The sequence below is a fragment of the Pseudonaja textilis genome, chromosome 1 (genome assembly GCF_049901715.1).
Source record: "Pseudonaja textilis isolate UNSWEBS1 chromosome 1, rPseTex1.2, whole genome shotgun sequence".
NCBI classification, from domain to species: domain Eukaryota; kingdom Metazoa; phylum Chordata; class Lepidosauria; order Squamata; family Elapidae; genus Pseudonaja; species Pseudonaja textilis.
The window spans coordinates 153627372-153653779 of NC_141990.1; the positions used below are offsets into that span (position 1 = coordinate 153627372).

Sequence of the window (26408 nt, forward strand, 5' to 3'; positions counted from 1 at the left end):
GGTACAATCCATTAATCATGTTAAGACAGTTCTATACAATATCGTTCTCTACTCATCTCTAGATCTTTTCCTGCTATGTGTCAAAAGTAATGTTTTCTGATTTGTGATTGTTAAAGTGGTGGTCTTCTCCTGTAGTGCCTCATTTTATTGTAGGCACACCCATCTGCAGCAATTAATTTAATGTATGCTATGGCAAAAAATATTTTTCTCTTCTGGTTATAGGTTGCTACAGTATTTAGGCCATGTCAAATGTTTCAACTTTCAATTTCCAAATATTAGGGATGTTCAAAAGTTGCATCATGTCTTGAAGATTGTAAATATATATTTGGTTACTTTAACATAATTGAGATGTGCTTGGCAAGTAACTACATAAATATCATAACTTGTTAACATTTTGATGTTTCATCCTATATGGTCATTTCATTCAGGTTAAATTAGTAAATCATCTAGAAGAATGAAAAATTGGGAGTTGGTTTGTTTTGTTTACAAGTACATTAATGAAGGGAATTAATCTGGTAAAATTGATTAATGTTTTGCCATTTTTCCCTTCCTGCCTAAGTGAAATGATAAAAAATGAGGTGTTTTCATTTTCATTTTTAATTACTGGTCCATTGGTGGAGCATCAGACAGGACGTCATCAAATTCAAGGAGGAGTCAACAAAGATGAGATCATACAAAAGATCTATACCATATGTCCCCAAAGACTCACCAATAGGAAAGTGATTTGTATATGGTTTCCCAGCATGAGTGGAAGGATAAAGAGGCAAAGGAATTCAATCAGGGATTGTGGTAAGAGTGGTTTGGATAGAACACAAGGCCATCAAAATGGCTAAAGGAGGAGGTAGTCACCTGCCATCACAAGAGTACCTAACTTGAAGGTAATCCTCATGTTCATTATTTATAAATTGGCTCAATATATTTGGTTGAAAGTAAACCTCATGTATTTCATTGAAATTTAACTTCTTTCACATATGCAGCATTGTATCCTTAAGTAACAGACAATAATATATGTATTTCTACTAATCTTTGATTATACCTCTAATATACTGATTTTGAAATTGCAACATAAAATCTGATTTAAAGTTCAACCAAGGAAATACAAGTAAAAGCCAACTATCCATTTTTGCAAGCCAATATTCTGATTTCTACTCCACAGTACTCAAATGAGATCTTCGCTGATTAAGTTTTGATGTGTTTTTGTTACCATCTGGTTACCATCAAAAAATATGGTTGCAGCATGCCAGATGGTGAGAACATAACCAGTGTATCAATCTAAGCACATTCAGTAACAATTCACAACATTAACCAATATTTCATAGTCAGTGGAGAATGGAGCCAAGCTTGCAAAACTAAGCATGTGAAAAGATTTATTTTCTTACTTTGTTAGAAAAGTATTAATTTATATATTTTACTGCAAAGTTTATTATTTGGCCACATGTAATATTTGAGTTATCATTTCACAATTCTAATACAAGCAACCTTAAAACGATTTGATAACCTGGGTAAATTACTCAAAACTGTATAAAAGTGGTTTTCTTTGGGTAATAGGATACAGATCCATTACTCAATCACAACAAGGACATTTAGATGGAGTTATATTTTACCCAAATATTATGGTAATTGCAGAAGGTGGCATTTTGGTAAAATTAAATCACTGCTGGTGGTAAACAGACCTTTTAACTTTGGTGTGTGTGTGTGTGTGAGAGAGAGAGAGAGAGAGAGGGAGAGGGAGGGAGAGAGAGAATACTAATTTTAGTATTATGTTTATACTGCTGTTTCTGGAATCTTAAATGCTTTATTACTATTTTATATATATACACATACAATGCAGAACCACATTTTTATATTTATTGTATATTATTTCATAAATAAAAGTGTCCTTTTCCAAATACATTGGCAATTTCTGAGTTACATAAATAGTAGCTACTTATTATGTTTTCATTTTAAAGTATTTTAATTCATTTGAAACTATTTGCAATTATGCCCAAGCAGAAATGGAGTCTTACTATACTTTGAGAGCGCTTCTATGGAGCTGATAAAGGAGGGTGAATTACAAGGAGGAAGTAGAGTGGGAAGTAGAAATAAACAGCCCAACCTACTGGTTTTCCCCCCCAAACAAGATTAATCGATTTGAATAGAATTCTTGCTTGTCAGGTCACAACTGACAAGCGCTCAGGACCTCAGACTGGTGCATTCAGAAAATATTCTGACCCCTTCACTTTTGTCAATTTGTTATGCTGCTGTCTGATTTTACAGTTGTTGAAATTCATTTTTTCTCATTAATCTACTACACACAGTGCCTCATAATAACAAAATAAAAACATAATTTTGGAAATGATTGTAAATTTATTTTTTTTAAAAATCTGAAATATCACATTGGCATAAATATTCAGACCCTTTGCAACAACACTTGAAACTTAGCTCAGGTGCCTCCCATTTCTCTTGATCATTGCTGACATGTTTCTACACCTTGAGTGGGATCGACCTGTGGTAAATTAAATTGATTGGACATTATTTGGAAAGGCACACATCTCTCTATAGAAGGCCTCACAGAGGACAATGCATGCTATAGCACAGGGCTGTCAAACTGTTGGCCCGTGGGCCAGTGCATCATGTCCTGGCCATGCCCACGCCTGGTTTAGCGAAGGGGAAAAGAGTCCTGATACTCAAGTGTCAACACCATAATGTGAGTTTGACATCCCTGCTATGGCAGAGCAAAAGCCATGAGGTCAAAGGAACTGCCTGCAGAGCTCAGAGACAGGATTATTGCAAGGCACAGATCTGGAGAAAGCTACAATAAAATTTCTGCTGCAATGAAAGTTCCCAAGAGCACAGTGGAAGATGTTTGGCACCATCAGGACTCTTCTAAGAGCCTGATCAAAGTGAGCAATTGGGAGAAGGGCCTTAGTAAAAGTGGTGACCACCGATGATTACGGTGACTGAGATCCTGTATGGAGACGGGACAAAGTTCCAGAAGGACAACCATCACTGCAGCCCTCCACCGATCTGGGCTTTATGGCAGATGGCTAGACAAAAGCCTCTCCTCATTGCAAAACACATTGAAGTCCACATGGAGTTTGCAATAAAGCATCTGACTCTCAGACTGGGAGGAACACGATTCTCTACCTAATCAAGATTGAACTGTTTGGTCTCAAATCTAAATGTTATGTCTGAAGGAAACCAGGCACCACTCATCACAACCCAATATCATCCCAACAATGAAGCATAGTGATGGCAGCATCATGCTGAGGGGTGTTTTTCAGCAGCAAGGGCTGGGAGATTGGTCAGGGTTGAGGGAAAGCTGAATGGAGCAAAGTACAGGGATACCCTCAATAAAAACCTGTTCCACAGCGCACAGGACCTCAGACTGGGCCGAAGACAACAATCCAACATGACAACAATCCTAAGCACACAGCAAAGAAACACAGGAGTGGCTTAGAGACAACTCTGTGAACGTCCTAGAGTGGCCCAGCCACAGCCCTGACTCGAACCTTATTGAATACCTCTGAAGGGATGTGAAAATGGCTGTCCACCGACAGTCATCGTCCAACCCGACTGAGCTTGAGAGGATTTGCAAGAATGGCAGCAAATCCCCCAATCCAATGTGCAAAGCTTGTCATGTCATACCCCAAAAGGACTTGAGGCTGCAATTGCAGCCAAAGGTTCTTCAACAAAGTATTGAGTAAAGGGTCTGAATACTTATGCCAGTGTGATATTTCAGTTTTTTCACATTTCTAAAATTCTGTTTTCAGTTTGTCATTATGGGATACTGTGCAGAGGTAGTATTCAGCAGGTTCTGACCAGTTCTGGAGAACCAGTAGTGGAAATTTTGAGTAGTTGAGAACTGGCAAATCCCACCTCTGACTGGAGATTTTACAATATCCTTCCCCTGCCATGCCTACGAAGCCACACCCACAGAACCGGTAGTAAAAAAAATTGAATCCCATCACTGGCACTGCGTGCAGATTAATGAGAAAAAAATTTTTTTCAACAACTGTAGAATCAGGCTGCAGCATAACAAAATTGACAAAAGTGAAGGGCGGGGTATGAATACTTTCTGAATGCACTGTAAATATCCCAAGGGTCCAAAGTTTGGTCACATGACAATGGGGATAGTCATAAGTGTGGGAAATGGTCATAAGTCACTTCTTTTAGTGCTGTTTTAACTTCGAATGGTCATTAAACAAATGGTTGTCGAGGATTACCTGTACTATTGCCTTTGAAAGATAATTTAATCCACAGGGCACACGGAGTATGTTCCTCTAAGTCTTGAGCTGTTATATTGCCAACAGAAACCAGTATGTTTTGGGCCCAATTCAATGAGGGAATCTAGGAGGTTAGAAAAATCTGCGATTTCAATAAAAAGACTTCCCCTCGCAAACCGAAGTAGACTAAGGTGGCTCCAAGAGGGTGTATGACGCCAGCCTTTTCCTAGAGAGAAAACAAGGCTCTTCCACTTAAGAGGGGTAGGGAGGACATGATTTTCTCAGGCCGAACCCCGAAGTAGCTGCGCCAAGCGAATTCAAGCAAAATCAGGCTAAACCGAGGCGGGCTCATTCCCCGCTCAGGGAGAAAAGAGCCGCGGATGAGCCAGGCAGGGCAGCGCGGCTGGGGTCGGCCTGGAAGAGCTTCCCATCTCTGACCGCCACCTTTGGTTCCCCCAGGGCTATGGAGGACTCCCCCTGTAGAAGAGCAAGAGAAAGGAAGAGGGCGCAGAGCCCCAACCACAGCTCGTCGGGCGGCACTGGAGAGCCGCTCGGCTCCTCCTCCTTCTCCCAGTCACGGCTGCGACAAGAGGCGGCGCTTTCCTGCGGCCGGTGTAGTCGCTGCGCTGCCGCCGGCCGAGTGGCTCGGCCCAGAGTCGCCCATGGTCGCGACGTGTCGCTTTGGAGGCGCCGGGTATGCGCTAGGCCGCGTCGCTGCCTCGGCCTTTTCCGCCGCTCAGACCGTAACAGCTGCAACCCACGCGCGTTGCTGCGGGGCGGAAAACCCGCCGGTCCCCCGGGGAGTTCCAGGCCGAGAAGGGAGAAAAGCACCGGCGGCTGCTACTACTGCTTTCGCCGCCACTTCTCCGTGCTGATTCCCCCCGCTAGTACCGGGGAGAGACGGAGAAGGAGCGCAGCAAAATCCTCGCTAAGGTAGGCCGGGTTCGGACGTCCCCTTTACAGGCAGAAGATGGTAAATTGCAGGCGCCCCCTCCCCCTCCCCGCTTTTCCCGCATTTCCTTGGTGCGGTTTGCAGAGGACAAGAAGGTTTTCTTTCCCAGGTATCAGGCTACGTCTACTGGAATGGAGCCCTCCTGTCATTTGGAGAAATAGATTTAATAACACACACACACACACACACACACACACACACTCTCTCTCTCTCTCTCTCTCTCTCTCCCTCCCTCCCTCCTCTGTGCGCCCCCAAGATAACCTCTCCTTCAGTTTTTTCAGTTAAGTGTCTTCTGAAATCCGAACGGCGGGGTGTGGGGGGAAGCATTGGGTATCATTTTCCGTCTCCCCCTCTTAAATCCCATGAGCCCCACCTGCCCCAGTCTCCTTTCAATTGAAGGCTGTATCCTGTCAATTTCAGGAAAATTGTTTTACTGGAGCAAAAGGAATGTGCTCTTGTTCTTCATCTCGAGGAAGCAAGCGATAGTCCTCATCCCACATAAGGTTCTATGTAAAAAGACAGAAGCTACTTTCAAGCCAGGGAAAGTCAGGTCAGTGTTGTATCTTCTTTGTCCCATCAGAGGCACCCCTTTGCCCAGCTAAGGTTTTTTTAAAGGAAAAGAATAACACATTTTCACTTGAGTGTTGTAAAGAATGGTGTCTTCTTTTTAGAATATGACAAAGTTCACTAGAGAAGACACTTGTAAAAATGCCTTCGGTCCACATTATCCCCTTAGCCTACCCCTTAGCCTAACCAGGGATTCAGAATCCCTGCTTAATTCAAGATACTTATTGGTATCTCAGGTTTATTAATGTTAATCTTCATGTTCTAAAAGGGTTTGCCTTTGGGGTGTAAGCCTGGCATTATATGTAAAGGAGATGTGTGTAACTGTAGTCCATTTAGTTGGATGTATGAATTGCTATTTTACATGAATGTAAATGTCCTTTACTGTAGGTAGTGTGGTTGGAAGAAAAAGAAATGCAAAATAGAAAGACGGATAATTATATTAGTTTAAACAGGTGGGAATTAATTAGTTATATTACATACACTAATACATAAAATAATACTGATAGATAAGTTGACTTTCATAAATGTGGTTAACTTTTTAAAAAGCTTTTCGTGTTGCTTCTGAATCAGTGGTAAAATATAGTCACACTGAGTGACATTACATGCAGAATTTTTCTTAGTTTTCAAATAGCATCAGAGGTCTTTTCTAATGAACTTATTTTCTGATATATCTCAAAATCATGGAGGTTGAAATAGTAATATTTGTAGGTTGTCTTGAAAAGGAAACTGGCAACCTTTAGTAATATCCTAAATGTAAACATACAATATGTTCCTGCATTATGCTTTAAATGCAAGTTATGTGACAGGTGTCCCATGTTTCATCCCTCTTATGAGAAGTACAGTTAAAAACTACCATGGAGAAATCATTTAAATTAAAATGATTTATTTTCAGGATTTTTCAGTATTAAATACTTTGGGTTCTTTATTTGTAAAACAGTCCAATATTGCAAGGGAAATCTTTAAGACAGGTTTTCAACATATGATTTATTTTGTTCCTTTGCTTTTTGTTTTACTCTTTGTGTATGGCTAATATATTAAATGTTCCTGCTAGTTCTTTGGTAAAATGCTGTCTTTTCAAAGGCAGTATAAAATTTATTCCTTTATTCCTTTTGATACTTTTAAAAATAATTAAATTCTTGCATCCATCGTGATATGTATCATATACATGGTTTGACAATAAAACTATTAATTATATTTTAGGAAGCAGAGAGATACCTATAAGTACAGTGGAGCTGCATACATTACACATCCAGATCCTGCCTTATCAAAAGGGAGAAGTTTAGTTTAAGAAGTTACAAAAAATATATTATATGCAGTCTTTAACTTATACCTTTGCTTGTTAAATTAATATTTTAAATTTAGAATTAATAATTTGATACTTTTATCTATCTATACTACTTTTGTTTAGAACTTGGAAAATGGTCATGAATAATATAGTCTCATGGTTTTTTAACAAATGAAACTGGAAGAGATATGAGGTCTGCCTTACTGGAAACTTCTTGGAACACTGTTGTTAAGGTATGCAAATTAAGTGGTTTTCATTTGTCAAGTATTTGCAGATTGTGGGCAGTATTTTCTCACAGCCAGTAGATATTAATAATGTGCTGATGCTAAAAGTGTGTATATTTAAAATAAAATGTACAAACGTAAGTATAAATATCTTCCTGATGTAATCTTTACTTTTGGCTTGGAGGGTTTTATTCTATCATCATAAATGAGCATCTCTTGAAGTAGGCAGCTACAAATGTCAAAAATTTCAAAGTATTCCATACAGTTAGATATAAATTTTTAGAGTTAGCCTTTTTTAGTAAGTTATTATTTTTACTAAAGTAGAAGATACGTACGTGAGAAACACTGTGACTTAAGCCTAATTGTTATGATAAATGGCCAGAAACCAAGTTTTGTTTTACAAAATAAATTCAGAACCTAATAGATAGTTAAAATGAATTACACTTATTGATTTTTTTTAAATTCAATCGTATATCTTAAAATTAGTCCCAGGGATTGTTTAACTAAAAATGAAAACAGTCAGAATTGTTTCTTTATCGCATAGAACCCTAGGGGAAAAAACTAACATTTAAAATTAATTTAACGTTAAAGCATTGTAAATTACATAATAACAAATAGATATAATCTAAAATGGGTTACCAACCTCTGGGCCATGCCTCACTACTGGGCCATAGCCTATTTGCAACCAGGTGGTGCATATATGCACAGGCAGCTTCACTCATAACAAGCAGCGGGCTGGCACAAACCGGCATTCAACTCAACTTGCATTAAAAAAAATGTTGGGTCCAGCAATTAATGTTAATTAGCATTAATAAAGCTGCAGAAATGACAAACCTTTATTCAACAGACTTAACATTTAGACTACTAGAAGAAAGTGCAGAGCTCTCTATATAGCAAACTTAACGTTGTCCTATATTAATTTGTAAAAGAGGCATACATGCAGTAGACATCTTCAGTAGTCAAGAACATGTAGATAAAGTGAGACAGAGAAAATGAAAAGTACAGATTTATTAGCATCTGGCTGGCTATCCAAAAGTCAAAATACAATTGCGATACATCTGGGTAATGATCAAGTAAAACTCTTTAGAAAGAATTAAACAAATACACACTGTCATCACTTTTCATTGTGCATTATACTTTTTGCAAGATCAGAAGGACATTAAAAATGCACTGCAGCAAAAATATTAGATTTTTCCAAAGTGAGAAAGAGGTTTGTAACAGGAAAGAAAGGATTAGTTGCCCTTGTCATTTGTGTACTAGGTTGGGAGGTACATCATATAGGACCAAAAATGGGAGGAAATGGCCAAATATAGAACAGAACAATTTAGAACTGATAAAATCCTGTTGCCTCAATACAGATAGTTCTCCATATACAAGCACAACTGAGCCCAGAATTTAAATTGCTAAGTGAGAAATTTGTTAAGTGAGTTTTACCCCATTTTACGACTTTTCTTGCCACATTTGTTAAGTGAATCATTTCAGTTGTTAAATTAGTAACCCGGTTGTTTAGTGAATCTTGCTTCCCCATTGACTTTGTTTGCTGGAAGTTTTCAAAAGATGATCACATGACTCTAGGACACCACAGCCATCATAAATATGAACCAGTTGTCAAGCACCCAAATGTAAATCATATGCCTATGAGGATGCTGCAATGGACAGAAGTGTATAAAATGGTTATCACTTTTTTTCAGTGCCATTGTAACTTCAAATGGTCACTAAATGAACTGTTATAAGTTGAGGACTACCTGTATATGTGAACTAAATGAATTGGAGGGAGGTTAGTTAAGGTAGGATGACCAACTTTTTCAGTCTAGGAGGCAAACTCTTCCTCCATTTCATCTGCAAAGAGTTAAAAGACAAGAGATCCAAATTTATACGATTCCTAAAGAAGGATGTCTTGATTAATGGTACTGAAAGTTATCTCGTAAATGAGGCCCAGTTGCCAGGCATTCAGATTGCAGTCATGTGACCATAGTTGTATTGTATTGGTTGTAATTTTGAGGTCATAAGTAAGTTTTTCTGAGGCCACTGTAACTTTGAACCATCGTTAAATGAACAGTCATAAGTCAAAGGCTACCTGTTCACCCCATGTAATAAATTAAGAGATTATTACTGGTTCAAAAGTAACCCATCCTCAAAGTAACTTAAGTGCACAAAATACTGAAATGTTATTATTAAATGTAGAGCTTATCTTTATGCTGTAATATTCAAGGCATCTTTCAGTATATTAAAATACAAATTGAAATTATGAATTAACATAAAAAGTAAAATAGGAAAGTAATATCCTATTTAAAATCTCTCCAAATGAATTTCTTAAAAGCCAAATTCCTGTTTGAATTGTTTTTTTTTTACTTCTTCTTTTGCTTGCTAGTACAGATCCCCCAATAGGGATGGGAAAGAAGTGTATCTATTAAGGATTTTTAAAATCCACAGGGTCACAGGAAAAGTTTTTCAGTAGCTTGTTTCAAAGAAGTATCAGATTTTATAAATCATAAATAGCACTTTGAATTGACTGAAAAAGGACCAAATGCCAGTGAAATTGTTGTAATCAAAGAAGCATGTTCTTTGACCAATAGTCTACTACCTTCCCTATAATCTGCCCTTTGGCTAATCAATAATAACTTTGCTTTCTCTGAATCAACATAGCTCTTGTTTGCTCTTATCTAACCTATTATCAGCATGTGATAATTGAATTTAGAACTTTACTTAGTTTAGAGTGCAAGGAACAGTAGAATTTGATATCATTAACAATTGATTTTGAGAAATCCAGATGGACAGTGCATGCCTTCTATATGGCCTAGGCTTCGCTGTGAGTTGTTTGGGACATAATTAAAAGTTTGGGTTGTGAGCTATTTAGCTTTTGATCAAAGTTATTTAAAAGTCAAGTTTATTCCTACTAAATGTGCTTGGCCCATAAGGAAAACTATGGTTATTAAAGTAACTCAGTAGTTACCTGCAAGCAGTATGCATACGGTACATATATTTCTGAAATGCTACTCAGTATATGCTACTCAATTCCAGAAAGGCTCTGAATTGATTGGAAAAAATAAAATTAAAATAATTAAGTAGAGGGGAAAAATAAAAGCAAACATTCAATACAAATTTATTTCTCAGCCCATACTGAGGAAAATTGTCCTAGCAGCAAACCCTAGAGAGGTTTTGATAGCTTTCCTCCATGCCAGCAAGATTGGTGCTGACCTTAAATGAACACTTCCAAAGAAGCAGAAGAGCAGCAGAAAGGACACAGCATATCTCTATTGTGAAATTATTCTGTTCATTAAAGTGCATATAATTCTAAAGCTTTTCCCGTAAAAAGTAAAAAAATACAGGTAGTTCTCGACTTAACCATTTGTTTAATGACCATTCAAAGTTACAATGGCGCTGAATAAAGTGACTTGTTATGACTGTTTTTCATAGCTAACAACTGTTGCAGCATGCTCATGGTCATGTGATCAAAATTTGGATGTTTATCAACTGGCATGCATTTATGATTGTTGTAGTCTTCTGGGTCATGTGATGACCTTCTGTCAAGCAGGGTCAATGGAGAAGCCAGATTCACTTAAGCAACCAGATCAGTATGGATTAACTCCAGAGCAACAATCAAGTAAACAATATCCCAATCAAGAAACTGCCAAAGAGCCATCAGTAAACAGCTCAACCAAAGAATCTCTAAGACCACCCCCATCCATACAGACAAGCAAGTCACCAGAATATAAACTGACAACGAACAGCACTCCTTACTAGCATCAATGATGTTACCTACTTAGGGTAGTGAAACATCTGCAAGAAAACATGCATGCTCAGAGAGCATCAAGGATCCCTCATTTCAACCCTGAACTACAAATATTCTCCTTTATTGGTAAAACATGTTACTAACTTAACTATAGTTAGTTGCTTAAAACTGTGGCAAGAAAGGCCGTAAAATGGACAAAATTCACTTAACGATATATTATTTAGCAACAGAAATTTTGTGCACAATTGTGGTCATAAGTCAAGGATTATCTATGTAAGGTTTTTTTTTTTCCTATTGTTTTGGCATGACGGAGTTTGGGTTTTTCTGGCTTTCAGGCCTAGTTTTGGGGAAATATGGATATTGCATCTCTTGATGTAATTTTAAACTTTTTAAAACTAATGCTTTTGAAAGAACAGCGGGATAGATTTTTTTTTTAACATTTAATATCTGTCCAGAAATAATATTGTGGTCCAAAGAACTGAGATATTGCAAATGCTTAGATTGTATAAGTATCAGAGAGCATATCAGGATGCTTCTCACTACTTAATGACATCTGAGAAACATAATATACACTAATATTATTCTTTTTCTTCTTTTGATGATTGTTTTTCTAATATGTGAACCAGCCATTATCTTGACAGACGCAGTGGCTTTTTGAAGTTAATTATCCATAAGATTCTAAATTATGGCTGCACACAAATAGCTGTTAGCAATAAATAATTCAATAAAGCTTCATTTTGCAGTTCATTTCAGAGGCCCTTTTCTCTTGAAGGCAGTAAAATGATGTCCGAAGATTTATATTTATTATTGTACTTTGTATCTCCCTTGTTGTTGGGCCTTTGGTAAGAAAAAAAAATGAGGAAAGAGAATGAAAAAGTTACAGTATAAAGGGAATATAACTTGTGATAAAGAAGGGGATGAAATGATGAACCAAATTACATTAGCAAAACAAAAAGAAACAAGAGACAAGGTTCATTAAAAAAAAAAGGATTGAGGCTGGGAATAGAGTTTGAAGATAACTTTCAGGTAACTTGGAGAAAAAGATATTGGGGATTTAGGAAATGTGTATTACCCACGCTGTATAAGATTAATCCATCCAAATTATTCATTGTCATTCCTTTTCTCTGTTACCTACAGCCACTGATAAAGCATTGCAGAATACAGTTAGTCCTCAACTTACAACCGCAATTTATGTTGCTAAATGAAAAGATTTGTGAAGTGAGTTTTGCCTCATTTTACGAGCTTTCTTGCCACAGGTGTTAAGTGAATTGTTCAATTAGTAGTAACACAGTTGTTAAGTGAACCTGGCTTTCCTATTGACTTGGATTGTCAGAAGTTTGCAAAAGGGGATCACATGACCCCAGGAAACTACAGTTGTCATAAATTCATTGTCATGCCATATTCCACATTTTGATCACATGACCATGGGGATATTACAATGGTCATAAGTGTGGAAAACAGTCATAAGTCTAAATGAATGGTAAATCATGGACTACTTGTATATAATCTTTAGCACTTTGGTTGAAGTAATAATTTTTTAATTTGGTTTAATTTTGTGTGAGGTATTGATAGTTACTCTTGTAAATGTTTTCCACTTGTAAGTACTATATATTTCATTATTCTCCTATGGTGTTTGGACATGTCTAAATAAATATACATATATTTTAATCCAGTATTTATCCAGTAGTGATTTTATGCAATGGCCTCAAGCCACCGGTCTTCACCAGTGCCTCAGTCAAAGAACAATGATGCTTTGTTTAAAAAAGAAATGGATTCTTCCAAATGTTTTCGACCAGTACGCACGCTCCCAGATGTGTGCCCCAAGGAACCCACAGGTAGAAATATAAGTTTTGATGTTTAAACTGGGTTGTTTTGTTCTTTCGTTTGTCTTTTAAAGGGATAGTTGGATTATTTTTTCATTTATCAAATTGAGTGGTAGTATCTTAAGGATTAGCATATGATAGATAGATAGATAGATAGATAGATAGATAGATAGATAGATAGATAGATAGATAGATAGATAAGCAAAATATATTCTTAAGAATAATGGATATCAGAGAATGGTCAAGTTATTCAGATAATTGTCAGTGATAAAATTAAAAATGAAACAAAGATGTGTTGAAAAGTATATTATCAGAGCATGCTACTAAAATGTTGTGAATTAACATTCAGGAATAGATTTTGCCTGACAATAGCTCTGAGTGGAATGGAATTTACAGAGACTTAATACAGTAATTCGTTATCAAAGGCTTTTGATAATAAATGTCAATTCTTTGGGATAATTTACAAATAACCTGAAAATAAATATTAGAATACATAATAATCCAAATTGAATGTTTGATATCAAGTTCTGCATTCACCCAGAAGGGAACCTTTTTTTAGAAACGGATGTCTGGCATAACAAGAGAGATTACAAAAGTACAGAATACATTAATCCAAAGGTTAAAATTAAAATCCAGAGTCAGTGTATTTATATTCAATATCTGGTGAGTGATGAGAATAATTTTTCTTCTTTATATAAAATATATTATAGCTTTAGAACTATTTGGCATAGATTAAATGAAAGAAATTTCCAAGTTACCCAACAACTGGAAATAATAGTGAAATATTGAAAATGTATGGCTTGCTTAGTATTTCACAATAATTTACTCAAATTAGATTAGAAGATTAGAAGAACTTTATTGTCATTGTACAAATACAACGAAACTGTGGATGCACCCCAGCAACTGTTCTCAATACAATAAAACCAAAGCACTTAAAAATGAAGATAAGAAAGATAGAGTACCCACGTCTCCAAATAATTATATGTAAATATAACTGCTTTATTGACGTAATGGTGTACCACTTGTATATAATACTAAGAATATTCTAGTTTCAGCCAGTTTGAATGAATGAAAATTGGAGGACAAGTAGGTCATAAGTATTTTAAATATCAATTTAAAAATCTGAGAATGTGTACAACCCTACCAGTCATTTTTACTGGCAAGAAATGGAGAGTAGACAAATTGCTGTCCTATCTACATATAATTTGGCCTAGTTGAGGTGGTAATTAACAACAGCAGTTTTTACCAGTAGAAGAAAGAATCATTCACTAATCCTTAACTATTGAAATTAAAATGAAGGCAGTTTTCAAATGTATATGACAATATATAGGCCATTTTCAAAATACTCTGTTATTTCATGAGTAAATTGAAAGAGTAAATTAGTAAAGACCTGACCTTTCTAAATCTTGCTTATTTATTTCTTGCTTTTGGGCAAGTCCCATAAAAATTCTTAGAAACATTAATCTTATCAGAAAAATAAGTTTCCAAAGTATTGGCAGAAATACAACTTGCAATTGAGCCAGTAAATCAGGACTTAGAAATTAATGAACATAACATTTTTGTGCTATTATTTAAACAAGGTTCTAGCAGGAATAGTTCCAACTTGATTCTGTGCTATCTGGGTAATGGATGGGGCACAAATATTTCTTTCTTCCCTGCTAATGAACTCTGCTACCATTTGGTCTGGGAAATCAGCAAACTATAATGGCTTTGCTGTTGTAAAATATTGTAATGGGTGCAGTTTGCTATTCTTAGGATTCACAAAGTATGTTTTTAATGATATCTCAGGTTACCTTCTGGATACAAACTTATTTGCTGCATCATGGAGAGTATTGTGTCCACAATTTTCTATTCTTCTATAAATACTAATATTCATAAAACGAAGAAGAATGTGCTTACTCTTCTGGTTTCAAGAATGTGGTGAACTAAATTCAGATACCTATAAGTCCAGCTAATACATTATCTTGCTCTACAATAATTCTTTAAATACTGGCTTGTATGGTTTAACTACTCTAAAATCAGCCTTTGGAATAATTCTAAACTTATGCAAAATGTTATTTTGCTAAATTATATTCCATGATTAGATTTTTTTTTGCCTTGCAGGTGATCCTAGTAACTTATGTGACAGCCCATCTTTAGTTGTTGATCAACATCGATGGACTATTTATCATTCCAAAGTAAATCTCCCAGCAGCACTAAATGATCCTCGATTGACAAAAAGGGAATCCGATTTCTTTACAAAAACATGGGGACAAGATTTTGTGGACATTGAAATCGTGCCTTCACTCTACCTCTCACAAATCAACAAGGAACATTTTGTAACATACCAACAAGAAGTTGTTCAGGTAAAAATAAATTGCATGTATATATACTAAACTCATCTATATTTGCTATTTAAATTTACTTATTATTAAATTTCAAATGGACTTCCTGGTATCTTTAAATTATTTAGTCCAAATAATGTAGAACCATGAAAGGAACCAACTTGCAAAAATGAATCCTTCTAATGATGATAAATATATAATATATATAAATACCAACAGAGGTGGGATTCAGCCAGTTCGGACCAGTTCAGCTGAACTGCTTGTTAAATTTTTGGCTAGTTCGGCGAACCGGCTGATCGCCCCACTGGCTGGCCCCACCCCACTCACCTTGGCTGCTTGCCTAGAGTCACGCCTGCGGCCCAGCTGTTCTCTAGTTGCTCTCTGGTTCCTCACCTAGGTCCAGCCTTAGATCTGCAGCACCGCCTCGCCCCCGCCCCCTGGGCATGTGCACAGGAGGTTCCACAGGTGTTTTGTTTTTTTTTTAATGGACAGAGGCTTTCCATTTTCATCCCCTTCTATCGTTGCCTCTGTGCCTGTCGGACCTTTGTGTGACTCTCAGCTCATCTCTCCAACGTGTGTGTGTGTACCTAACATCTCCCCCCTTGCAGCCTGGAGCTGTGACAGTGGAAAGGAAAACTTTGGGAGAGGATGGGGCCTGAGAAAAACAAGTGTTGCAAAAAAGAGCTTTCGTTAGTGTACAGCCTACCATCACAGAAGTTTGTTTGAATGCGGGTATGTGTGCATGCAGGGAGGGACAGGGGGAGGTGTCTCACTCATTGCAGCCTGCAAGCTCATTGTAGGTTGCATGCTAACGAAAGCTCTTTTTTTTTTTGACAATACTTGTTTTTCTCAATTCCTACCAGCCCAGCCTATCCTAAACTTTTCCTCTCCAAAGTCACATTGCCGGGCTGCAAGGGGCACACACTAACACAAACATACACAGGCACGAGTCTGGGAGTTGTGAGCTAAAAACCACGCTAAAGCAACCATGTGGGAAGAGTCAAAATGGGAGGTCTCTGTCAGGAGTCTCTGACAGCTTTAAAAAAAGGAAAGAGGAAGGGAGGGAAGGAGGGAGGGAAGGAAGGAAGGAAGGAAGGAAGGAAGGAAGGAGAGACCACTTAGTTGGAAATGCCCCAGTTCAAAAGAGAAAGCAATATTGTGTTCTGTTTTGTCACAGACAACTTTGTTGGCAATCCAAGTTAAAATTGTTATTCTTAAATTGTGAGTTCTTAGGAAAGTATCCCCTCCTTGTGTGTTGCAAACAACCATTTCCAGTGTGGAAAACAAGACAAAGCAGAGTGGGGAAAATATTTTCTTTTGCTGTATTTCCAGTCTGAATTAGACCATGTCAGGCTCCCTACAGGAGAGCCCTTTTAAGGATTATGTTTTGATAGAAAAGCAACTAACTTACCTCTGTCCCTAAACGCTAAAGCTGTTGTACATAAAAAAACAGAGGAGCTCTGATCAACTATCACAGCCAGATTCTGACAGTTTTGTTGTTGCCCATGGACTCTCCCACTAAATCCAAGCACAGGAAAAACTGAGCCTGGTTTGTCCTCAGTCTTTGGCCACAAACTACCAGTAAAAGTGGCATTTGATCACAAGGCAAGGAGGTATCGGGAAATGTTTCCCCTTTTGCATTTGAGCATCCAAGAAGGGACAGGAAAGACAAAGAAAAAGAGAAGCAAGGAAAGGAAAACAAGAAAACAGGGGAAGAAAGAAGAAAGAAAAGAAAACAAAGAGGGAAGCAAAAAGAAGGAAAGGGAAAGAAGAAGGAAAGGAAGGAAGGAGATTATAATGAGAGGTAGTCAGATTTTGAGGGAAGTCCTGCCTTGGCATTTGGCCACTAGCAGCCTGCTGCCCTTTGGCCATCCCCTTGTCCCCTCCTCCTGACCTCTCCTGATGGTCTCCCATTCTATTGCTGAGGATGCTTGGGTTACAAAGCTGGGTCTCCACACATGGAGAGGGAATGGGCCTCCCTCTGACCCACACACTTTGCCTACCCCTACCCCTACACCTATATACACCATGAGTAATGTGCCCAAGGAGAATGAGCACAGCACTAGCAACCTTGAGGTGGAGGTAAGCACAGCTGGGGAAGTCGGGCTGAGCTGTGGGGTCCCAGTGCCCTGGGAGCTTGCGGACCAAGCTCCCAGGCTTGCCCTCCACTGGCCAGGGCTCTGGGTAGCCTGCGCTGATGTCCAGGGGTCCTTTGCTTGGCCTGAGAGGGATAGCAAGGCTGCTCTGGAGGACAAGGGTTTGGCTCTTACCTTGGTCTCACCTTCCTCTGTTGGAAACGATGGATCCTCCCAGACCTGCCTGGACCAGCATAGGCACCCCCCAACACAAGTGATGTCGAGCTGGCCACATGATGCCAACCCGGTTACACCAACTTTGGCCATGACCACCCAGCCAGTCATTAGGGCAGACAACTGGTGGTTAAATTATTTGAATCCCACCACTGGATACCAAAAGTAATTGCTGACACAGTCTAGGAATGGGTGCAAGTGGCACACACTGTAGCTGCAACATCTGGGGTAGTGCAGCCCCATCCAGAGCAAGAGATGGGATATCCCCAAAACCACAGGATCGTAAAAATCAGAGCCACTTAATCTTACTAGAATTAAATTGAAGCTGGACCTCTCTCACTGATCAGAACCAGCTCCAGAAGACAGGACAGGTCCCACCAGAGATCATGTAGAAGTGTGATCAGTGCTATCTTAGTCCCATTCCCAAGTCTGAATCCCGATTGAAAGGGGTCTGGAAAATATTCCAAAGTTCACTGGAGTTGCTGTGCTACTACCTTCTCTTCAATCTTCTCCAAAATAGGAAGGTTAGACACTGGAAGAAATTGTCCAAAATAGCAATGATCTCTTGAGGAAGGAGTGACCACTGCTTCCTTGGGAGCCAGTAGCACCACCTTCTTTCTCAAAGTGGAATCTTCCAGTGCCAAAACCAATCACACATTGCCTTTAGGTAGGCTTTAGCTAACCAGAGGGATATGCATCTAAAACAGTAATGGCAAACCTAAAAGTCGCAAGCACCCTGCTCACTACTTTAAGACAAACAGAATCAAACTCCTCCCAGATAATCAAGCCAGCTTGGATTGCACCTAATTCATTGAATGAATTAGCTCTACTAGTTTTGTAAATGATAAAATTAGAATGAGTAGAATTTAGAGAATTTTAAAACCACTGTTTTATAGTAATTAATAAGATATTAATTCTTAATTATGCTGTAGATACTATGTCACTTACACTCTATTTTCCCAGTGAGTTTTTGACAAAGATTTATCCTTGGGTAAGGAAATTAACATATTAGAAAAATGTTTTTCATCATCTTTTTCAAGCCAAACATTTTGTTTATCTGATTTCTTTTACAGAAAGAGAAGATTCATGAGAAATGTAAGAGTATTTGTCCTCCTAAAGATACTTTTGACAGAACATTGTTGCATACTCATGGTAGCGTTCCGTTTTTATTTTTTCTTCTAATTTTTAATCAGTATCTGTCATATGTCGGGTTTACTTAGAATAATATTTAATATATTCTAAGTTAAATTTTAAAAATGTATAAATTCTAAAAATAAAGCCTTTATTATTGCCTATTATTATTTTGTAACAGATAATCAGTGAATAAACAATTTCTTGAGGGTGTATATAATTCAAATTATCATGTAAATTAATTTTGTTTAATTTTAATTTTATCCCTAGATAAATCCAGGACAGATCTGGAACAAGTACCTAAGGTATGATTAAAATATTTCATAGGAAATACAGGTAGACCTTGATTGACAACAGTTTGCTTGACAAAGTTACAACAGCAAAGTTACAACAGCAGTGAAAAAGTGACATGACCATTTTTCACACTTAGAATTATTGCAACATCCTCACGGTCACATTCAGATGCTTAACAGCTGATTCACATATATGACAGTTGCAGTGTTCTGGGGTCACGTGATCTCCTTTTGCGATCTTCTCACAAGCAAAGTCAATGGAGAAGCCAGATTCACTTAACTGTGGGACTAATTTTATAATTGCAGGGATTCACTTAACAAATGGGGCAAGAAAAGTAGTAAAATAAGGCAAGACTCACTTAACAAATTTCTCGCTTAGCAACAGAAATTTTGGGCTCAAGTATGGTGGTAAGTTGAGGATTACCTATACGAAGAAAAAAGTGCATTATTCAAATATTTGGCCTAATAATTTACTGTGTGTATGGTAATGCATTCTTTAATAATTCAGTGTTTTGCGGGGGAAGGGAGAGGGTGTAGTAGTAAAAGCACCAGGCTAGAAACTGGAAGATGATAATTTCTAGCCTTGCCTTAGACATGATGAGTTATGTGGGTCAATTAGACCTAAGAAGAAAGCAAAGGCGAATCATTTTCGAAAACGTTGTCAATAAAACTGCAGGGACTTGTCCAGGCAATCAGCAGGAGTCAAAAATGACCTGAAGACAAATAGACATACTCTTTTATACAAAGAAGTATGCAATTTAGAAAGCTTAGCACAGTTCTCTGCTGTTTCCATGTTTTTTTTTTCCTTTTGTAAGATTTTATTTTATCTACCTTTGTTGGACTAACATTTAGAATATGACAAAAAAAAAATCCAGATTTACATGTCTTCTTTTCCTTTCTTTCATTGTCTGCTCATAAGCCGTGGTGTTAAAATTTAAAATTTCCCAATTTAGTTTACAACAAACATTTTAACAATATTGTGCATTTCGATTTTTATTTATTGCCAATTTCAAGTAAACGTTTGCTTTAAAAATGGCCAAAACAATAAGAGAAAACTCAGAACAATTGGTCTGACATGCTTAGAAAAAAAAGGGAGTAATACTATTTTGGAGTTGGATTGAGATAACTGGGCATGAATCTGAATTCAGCCTTTTTTGCATCATAACCCATTTCTCAAACAATGCCATTTTGTATCCTGATTTCTGTCGTCATATCCATCCACCTGTGGCTGGGGGCCAGGTGATCAGATTGCTGGGGTAACAGCCTCAGGGTGGTAAATGCCACATTTGTCTGTAATAAAAACTCTTTCATTCACAGTTTGGTTGTGGACAAACAGGCAGATCTGACATACTTTACAGCAGTGGTCGCCAACCTTTTTTGTGCCGCGGCCCGGTACCGGCATCACAAAATCATCCGCGGCCCGGTACCGGCATCAGCACACACGGCAAGGCGAGCTGAGCGACCGGCCAGCCAGCTGTCCCCTGCTTCTCCCCGCCACCTTCAACTCCTCCTTTGTACCTGTGTTGATGGGCTTTGCGACGGCTTCGGGACGGTCGCTCGGCTCACCTTGCCATGCATGCTGAAAGAATCCTCGCGCCTTAGTTTTGTTCAAAGCCGCCCCCAATGAAACTAAGGTGCGAGGATTCTTTCAGCACCCAAACGCCGCTTTCTACCCGGAAAAGCTCACCGGAAGCACTTTTTCATCAAAACAAGATGGCGGCACCCAGCAAACCGGTGGCCCGGTAGAAATTGTTCCACGGTTGGGGACCCCTGCTTTACAGGCAAGGGTAACAGTGTCACTCTCTCTGTAATCAGACTTACCAGATTTTAGATCCTTCAGCCTTGTTGCTACAGCCAGGGAAGTGGAAAGAGGTAGGGATATTCTTTCTGTGATTATGGAAACTTCTTGAGATATTAGGGTGTGAAAGCAAATTGTAGAGATAAGTTAGAGATCCTACTCTTCTACTATCTGCCCTGTTCCCTAGTGAGATAATTCCCTGGGCTCCTGAATCTGTTCCGGGCTGATGATGGATAGCCACACCTCTTTCTTTTGGGGACCTTCAAACTCAGTGCTTCAGAGCCAGGATCAGATAAAGCCCAGGAATTGATAATCTCCATGGTGACCATGGTTTTGTCTCAGGTAATCTCTACCCCAATACATATAGATCCTGGAGACATTATATAATGTGAATATGGGAAATATTTCAATCACGCATAACTGCCATGTTTAAATCATGCTCAATCCAGATTAAATTGATTGCTACTTCTGATTTTCACATGATGGGACCTATTCAAATGAACATAACTAAAAAATAATTGTAACCAAATGCATAAGTACGTGCTCCTATTCAGACCTACGCTTGAAGTAAGGGAGGCCAAACTTCTTAATTTCTCCAGTGATCATTTTAGAAGGACTAAACCTCCTATTAAGGAAAAAGTCAACACAGGGAATTCCATATAATCAGTGATTTTCACAGCACAGCAGTACTTTGGAAGTAAAAGCACTTAGATTTGTCAAAACTTGACTCCTTATGAATGGGGTTTTTAGTAGAGACTAGGATGTCATCTTGTTGCATTATCTAGGATTCCTTCTGGCCTATAAACTTTAAGGAAATTGATGGAGTTTTCTTTAGATTGTACACTGCTAGATGCTTGGCTTTTTTGAGGCAGAGGATCCATCTGGATCTGGGAGACTCTCTCACGGGCTTTTGATAGTGTTAACCATTATAATTACTGGATCACCTTATGGAGCTGGAGATTGCCTACCGAGATAAGGTGGACCTGTTGCTTTCGTGGTATGGAAACAATAACTTGGTCCTCAACACCAGTAAGACCAAGGAGTTTATAGAAGGAACAGATCAGACATCCAGGCCTTGCTTATAAATGGAGACCTAGTGGAGCAAGTGGCCAGTTTTAAGTTTCTGGTGTTACCATAAAAGAGGACCTGACTTGGGGTTCTCACATTGCAGCACTGGTCAAAAGGGCCCAGCAGAGATTATACTACCTGAAACTTCTCAGAAAACAACAACTGAATGAGAAACTGCTGGTGACTTTCTACTGCTGCACATAGAGAGTATATTTACTTACTGCACCTGTGTATGGTTTGCCAAATGAACAGTGGCAGATAGGAAAGCACTCCAGAGGGTTAACATCATTGCCCAGAAGATCATTGGTTGCCCTCTCCTCTCTTTGGAAGAGCTTTATAGCTCCCGCTGCCTTAAGAAAGTTTTAAACATTCTCAAAGATCCCTCTCATCCTGGGAACCCTTTTTTTGAACTATTGCCATCTGGCAGACGGTACAGAATAATAAAAACAAGGATAAATAGGCTGAAAAACAGCTTCTATCCCAGGGCAGTAGCTTTTTGAATTCTGCTGTATAGTGCAGTGTTGGTGTGGTGTCGGGGGTTTCTGGTTCAATGTGTGAAGGGTGAAGGATGTGTGTTTGTGTTTATTTTCATGGTCATGGTCATGATGTGCACTGAAGAGGGTATTTGATTTCATTGTAAGAGGTGCAATGACAATAAAATAAAATAAAATAAAATAAAATAGAGGCACTCCTTCAGCAGGTGCTATCAGTCAAGTATAGAGAAGGATGTGGCCTCTTCATAGAGCTTGGTCTGCTTTCCCCTACTTTTTGATAACATTAAAAATCAGCTCTCACAATTTGGAGTGCAGTATCACCAGGATAGCCAACTTTACAATTTGGCACTCTAGGCTTTTGGGAAGATGCTCATTGATGTCTTACCCGTCTGGAAACACTTAGGTTGTAGATGGGAAATAAAACCCTAAGGCTCAGCCTTACAAATTTTAGGTGCTGTCTGTCTATCAAGTCTTTCCATCAATGTCATGTTTGGACAGGGAGGCACAGAGGCTTTCAATGAGGGATCCTCCTGGACTCATAGCATCTGCGGATACGGCAAGAGGCAAACTATGGCTAGAAAGGCAAGAAAAACTTACTACACCTCTTGCCACCAGTAGTCAATTGCGTTTCATTTTATATGGGAATGTCTTTAAGGATTACTTGGGAGATGTAATTAGTCCAAAAAGCAACAATCTGTATGTTAACTGGTTCCTGTAATTTGGAACATGTTATACTGATATTACAGACCCCGCACTGACTGCTACTTAGCTGCAGGGTCTGTAATATCAGTATAACAGGATGTAATTTAAAGTGCTGGTTTGGACTTACATAGCCCTTTTTTAGATTAGTACCTGGAAACCTATGATCCAACCTGATTATCAGATTGTGTACAGAAAACCTCTCCAAGTGCCTCACCTTCAGAAAATAAAGGAGGGGGCTGAAAGAAGGAAGTACAGTAGTACCTCGGCAGTCAACTGCTTCAAAATGCATTGAATTCAGTATTCAATGCATTTTGAAGCAGAAATCTTCTCTCGGCACTGGTCTTTCTCGGGAGTCAGTGTGCAAGGAAGAACTAGCTGGTGGCGTTGGCTCCCTCTTGACTATTTTTCCTGGCAGAAATAGCAAGTCATGTGATCAGTTGGGGGTTTTTTTGGTCCTCGTTGGTTTTAATATTTGGCTCCTCTTCCAGAACGAATTATAAATGAGGACCAAGGCTCTGCTGTGTTTCTGTTTGGGGGTAACTCAGTGCTCTGAAAGAGTTTTCCTTAAGGGTAGCCTGGTGCATTCAGGAATATGTTGAAGAAAGAATTGTTTTAATCTGTTTGGATCCCCCATTTTTGTTTTCTTTTATTCTTATTTTACCATTAATAATTTTTTCACAAACAAAACCAAAATGATATTTAGGTCACTATGGATGCTTTAAATTGGTTTTCTAAAATATCAGCCATCATGAGTCAGATGATTGCAGCAGCATAGAAATAAATACATTATGGTATAATTGATTGGTTGATTTAAACTCTAAATAATTTATACCCAGCATGAACTGTGACACTCCTGAAAAAAGCTGATAAGCAAATAATATAATTATAATGTCTGAATTATAGTATGTAGTGAATCCATCAATTATATTTATAAGTGAGATGTGGGTTTTCCCCCCCAGATTTTTATGAAACCAGATTTTGCCTTGGATGATCCCTTAACATTTAATGCAGTATTACCCTGGTCTCATTTTAATACTGCTTCTGGGAAAGGAAACCATGATGCAGCTTCCTCCAAGCTACTCCAAGAAAAGGTAAACAATATGCATATTTTCATTACGGTGATTAAAAATAATTTTCTTGAAATGCCATGTTGTTTTGTTTAAAAACAAATGAAGGGTAAGATCTAGATACCATGTTTGTCCGTCTCATTTTCCAGCGAGCCTTCATTCTAATAGCAGCCCTCACAAAAAGCAAATTCTAAATATGTTTTGGAAAAGGTCGGTCAGAAATAGAGTCAGGTATGTGTGCTTGCAACTAACTACCACTCTGCCAATTTCTATATTGCTCTAGTATTTTTCCAGCCTTTAAACTAGATTAGATTTGGATAAATTAGGATTTATGGGTCAGAAAATTTGGGGAAAATACATCTCTCTGGTACATTCACAGAGTAATTTCTACTAGATCACAGAGACTTCCAAGAAAGGGAAGAATAGTTTTTTTCTCTGAAGAATGGCAGCAATTCAGAAACACTGAACTGTTTCTCAGTTTTATACAGGAAACCTTTTGATTTTGATCATATACTCGTTTTTGCTAAAATTTAGTGCTAAATAAGGGGTCTGTTTTACAGGTAATAATTTGTAAAAAAATATTTGTATGAAGTATTTTAGATGCAATTTTTTGAATGAAGTACACTATGAATTTTCTGGCTTTTTAATAATGACTTTTATAGATAGATCAAATCCAACATGATTTCTTTTTATTTCCTAAGCTTAGTCACTATCTGGATATTGTGGAAGTAAATATTGCTCATCAGATCTCTCTCCGATCAGAAGCTTTTTTTCATGCAATGACCTCTCAGCATGAACTTCAAGACTACCTCAAGAAAACTTCCCAGGCTGTAAAAATGCTTCGAGACAAGATAGGCCAAATAGACAAAGTCATGTGTGAAGGATCTCTTAAAGTATTAAGTTTATCACTGAGTAGAAATAACTGTATAAAAGCTTATAATAAGCTGAAGTTGATGGCAACCGTACACCAAACACAGCCTACAGTACAATTATTGTTGTCTACTTCTGAATTTGTTGGAGCATTAGACTTAATTGCAACCACACAGGAAGTGCTACAGCAGGAGCTTCAGGGCATACACAGTTTCCGGTAGGTAACGTTTGAGATTTCATTAGATATGCATGATCATATAATTGTTAACTTATTTTGTATGTAGACAGCTAAGTCATTTTTATATTTAATAATTTAATTGTGTTTGAAGGCAGAGGGAAATTTATTTATCCAATTTATATAGCCATCTCACCTAGGCAGTGACTCTGGGCAGTATATGACAATCAGATAAAACTTATTTAACATTCAATTGTGAATTTGCCACATGCAAAGCAATGGCTTACACTTTTCAATGCTGCAGAAGCCCTCCCCCCCCAAGTGGGGGAGGTGTTCATAAGAAATATATAAGAAAGATGAGTTGAAAATGAGTTTTAAGGGTTCTTTTGTTTTAATGCTTTTAAATTATTTTGTTGCTATGTTTTTTGTTATTTTGTCATGTTGTCTTGTATTTCTAACTTTATATGCTGCTCAGAGTCACATATATAAGATGAGCAGCTGTTGTGGCTCCGATTCCCAAGCCTATGCTGTCAGAGGAAGAGGACTCAGAAGATGAGGAGGAGGAACTGGGAATGCCTTCCTCCCCAGGACCTTCCTCTCTGGCAATGCCTTCCTCCCTAATAATGCCTCAGGTTTCATCAGACAACCGAGAGGAACAGCCTGAGATTAATCAGGAGGAAGGCATATCGGAGCAGCCCCTGACATGGAGTCAAGAGGAAGAATGTTGGCTGGATCCTAAGCAGTGTCGTAGGGAGAAACGTGAGCAGCAACGTAGGAGGCGTGGGAGGGTCAGAGAGTGAGCTGAGTCATTGAGCCACACCCCACAGGGGATAAAAATGGGTGTGTTGTTGGCTGGAACTTTGTACGGGACAAAGTTTAATCTTACTTCAGTTTTTTTTTTTTTTTTTGTGAATGATTTTTGTGGTCTGCCTTGTAATTTTCTGGGAGTAGCTTTTTACTTGTTATCAGTTCGGACTTGGCAGGCAGAGCGTGTTGGAATGCCAAGGACATTATCAGTTCCAAAGAATTAACTCTGTGAAGTCTGAGCCAGCTTGCCTGCCTGTGTTTGTGTGAGTTTGTACTCTTTCATCTTTTGGGAAAGAAGAAAGGTGAGACAGAACAGGCAGCTATATAAATTTACCAAATAAATAAATAAAATAAGAGAATATTTCTCAAAATATAAGAATATCGATAGAGCAGACTGCCATCCTGATTGGAACAGTAGTTATTCAGATACTTCCAAGAACTTGTAAACAAGACAATGCAAGCAATCAGTTTCTTATCAGTTTGTTCTCACTTTAATTGAAATTTCTTTTCAGTTAATGTCAAAGTAGAATGTCTTTAAGTGGAACTGTAATGTATTCCAAAAAGAAATTATTATGATTGTA

At 38.1% G+C, this 26408-nt stretch overlaps 1 protein-coding gene across 3 annotated transcripts in view; it reads left to right on the forward strand.

Moving 5' to 3' along the window:
- Positions 1–4819: 4819 nt before the first annotated feature.
- VPS54 (VPS54 subunit of GARP complex) overlaps positions 4820–26408 on the forward strand; it is a 49649-nt gene continuing 28060 nt past the window's right edge. For 2 of the 3 annotated variants that reach the window (XM_026712882.2, XM_026712884.2), the window contains exons 1-8: positions 4820–5138; positions 7133–7242; positions 12640–12801; positions 14893–15134; positions 18496–18574; positions 18824–18858; positions 23868–23999; positions 24677–25062. In XM_026712882.2, coding sequence (XP_026568667.1) covers positions 12666–12801; positions 14893–15134; positions 18496–18574; positions 18824–18858; positions 23868–23999; positions 24677–25062 — 1010 coding nt within the window. In that variant the 5' untranslated portion in view covers positions 4820–5138; positions 7133–7242; positions 12640–12665. Of the gene's footprint in view, positions 5139–5586; positions 5708–7132; positions 7243–12639; positions 12802–14892; positions 15135–18495; positions 18575–18823; positions 18859–23867; positions 24000–24676; positions 25063–26408 lie in introns of those variants that run through there. The other variant, XM_087919318.1, reaches the window with a different exon arrangement.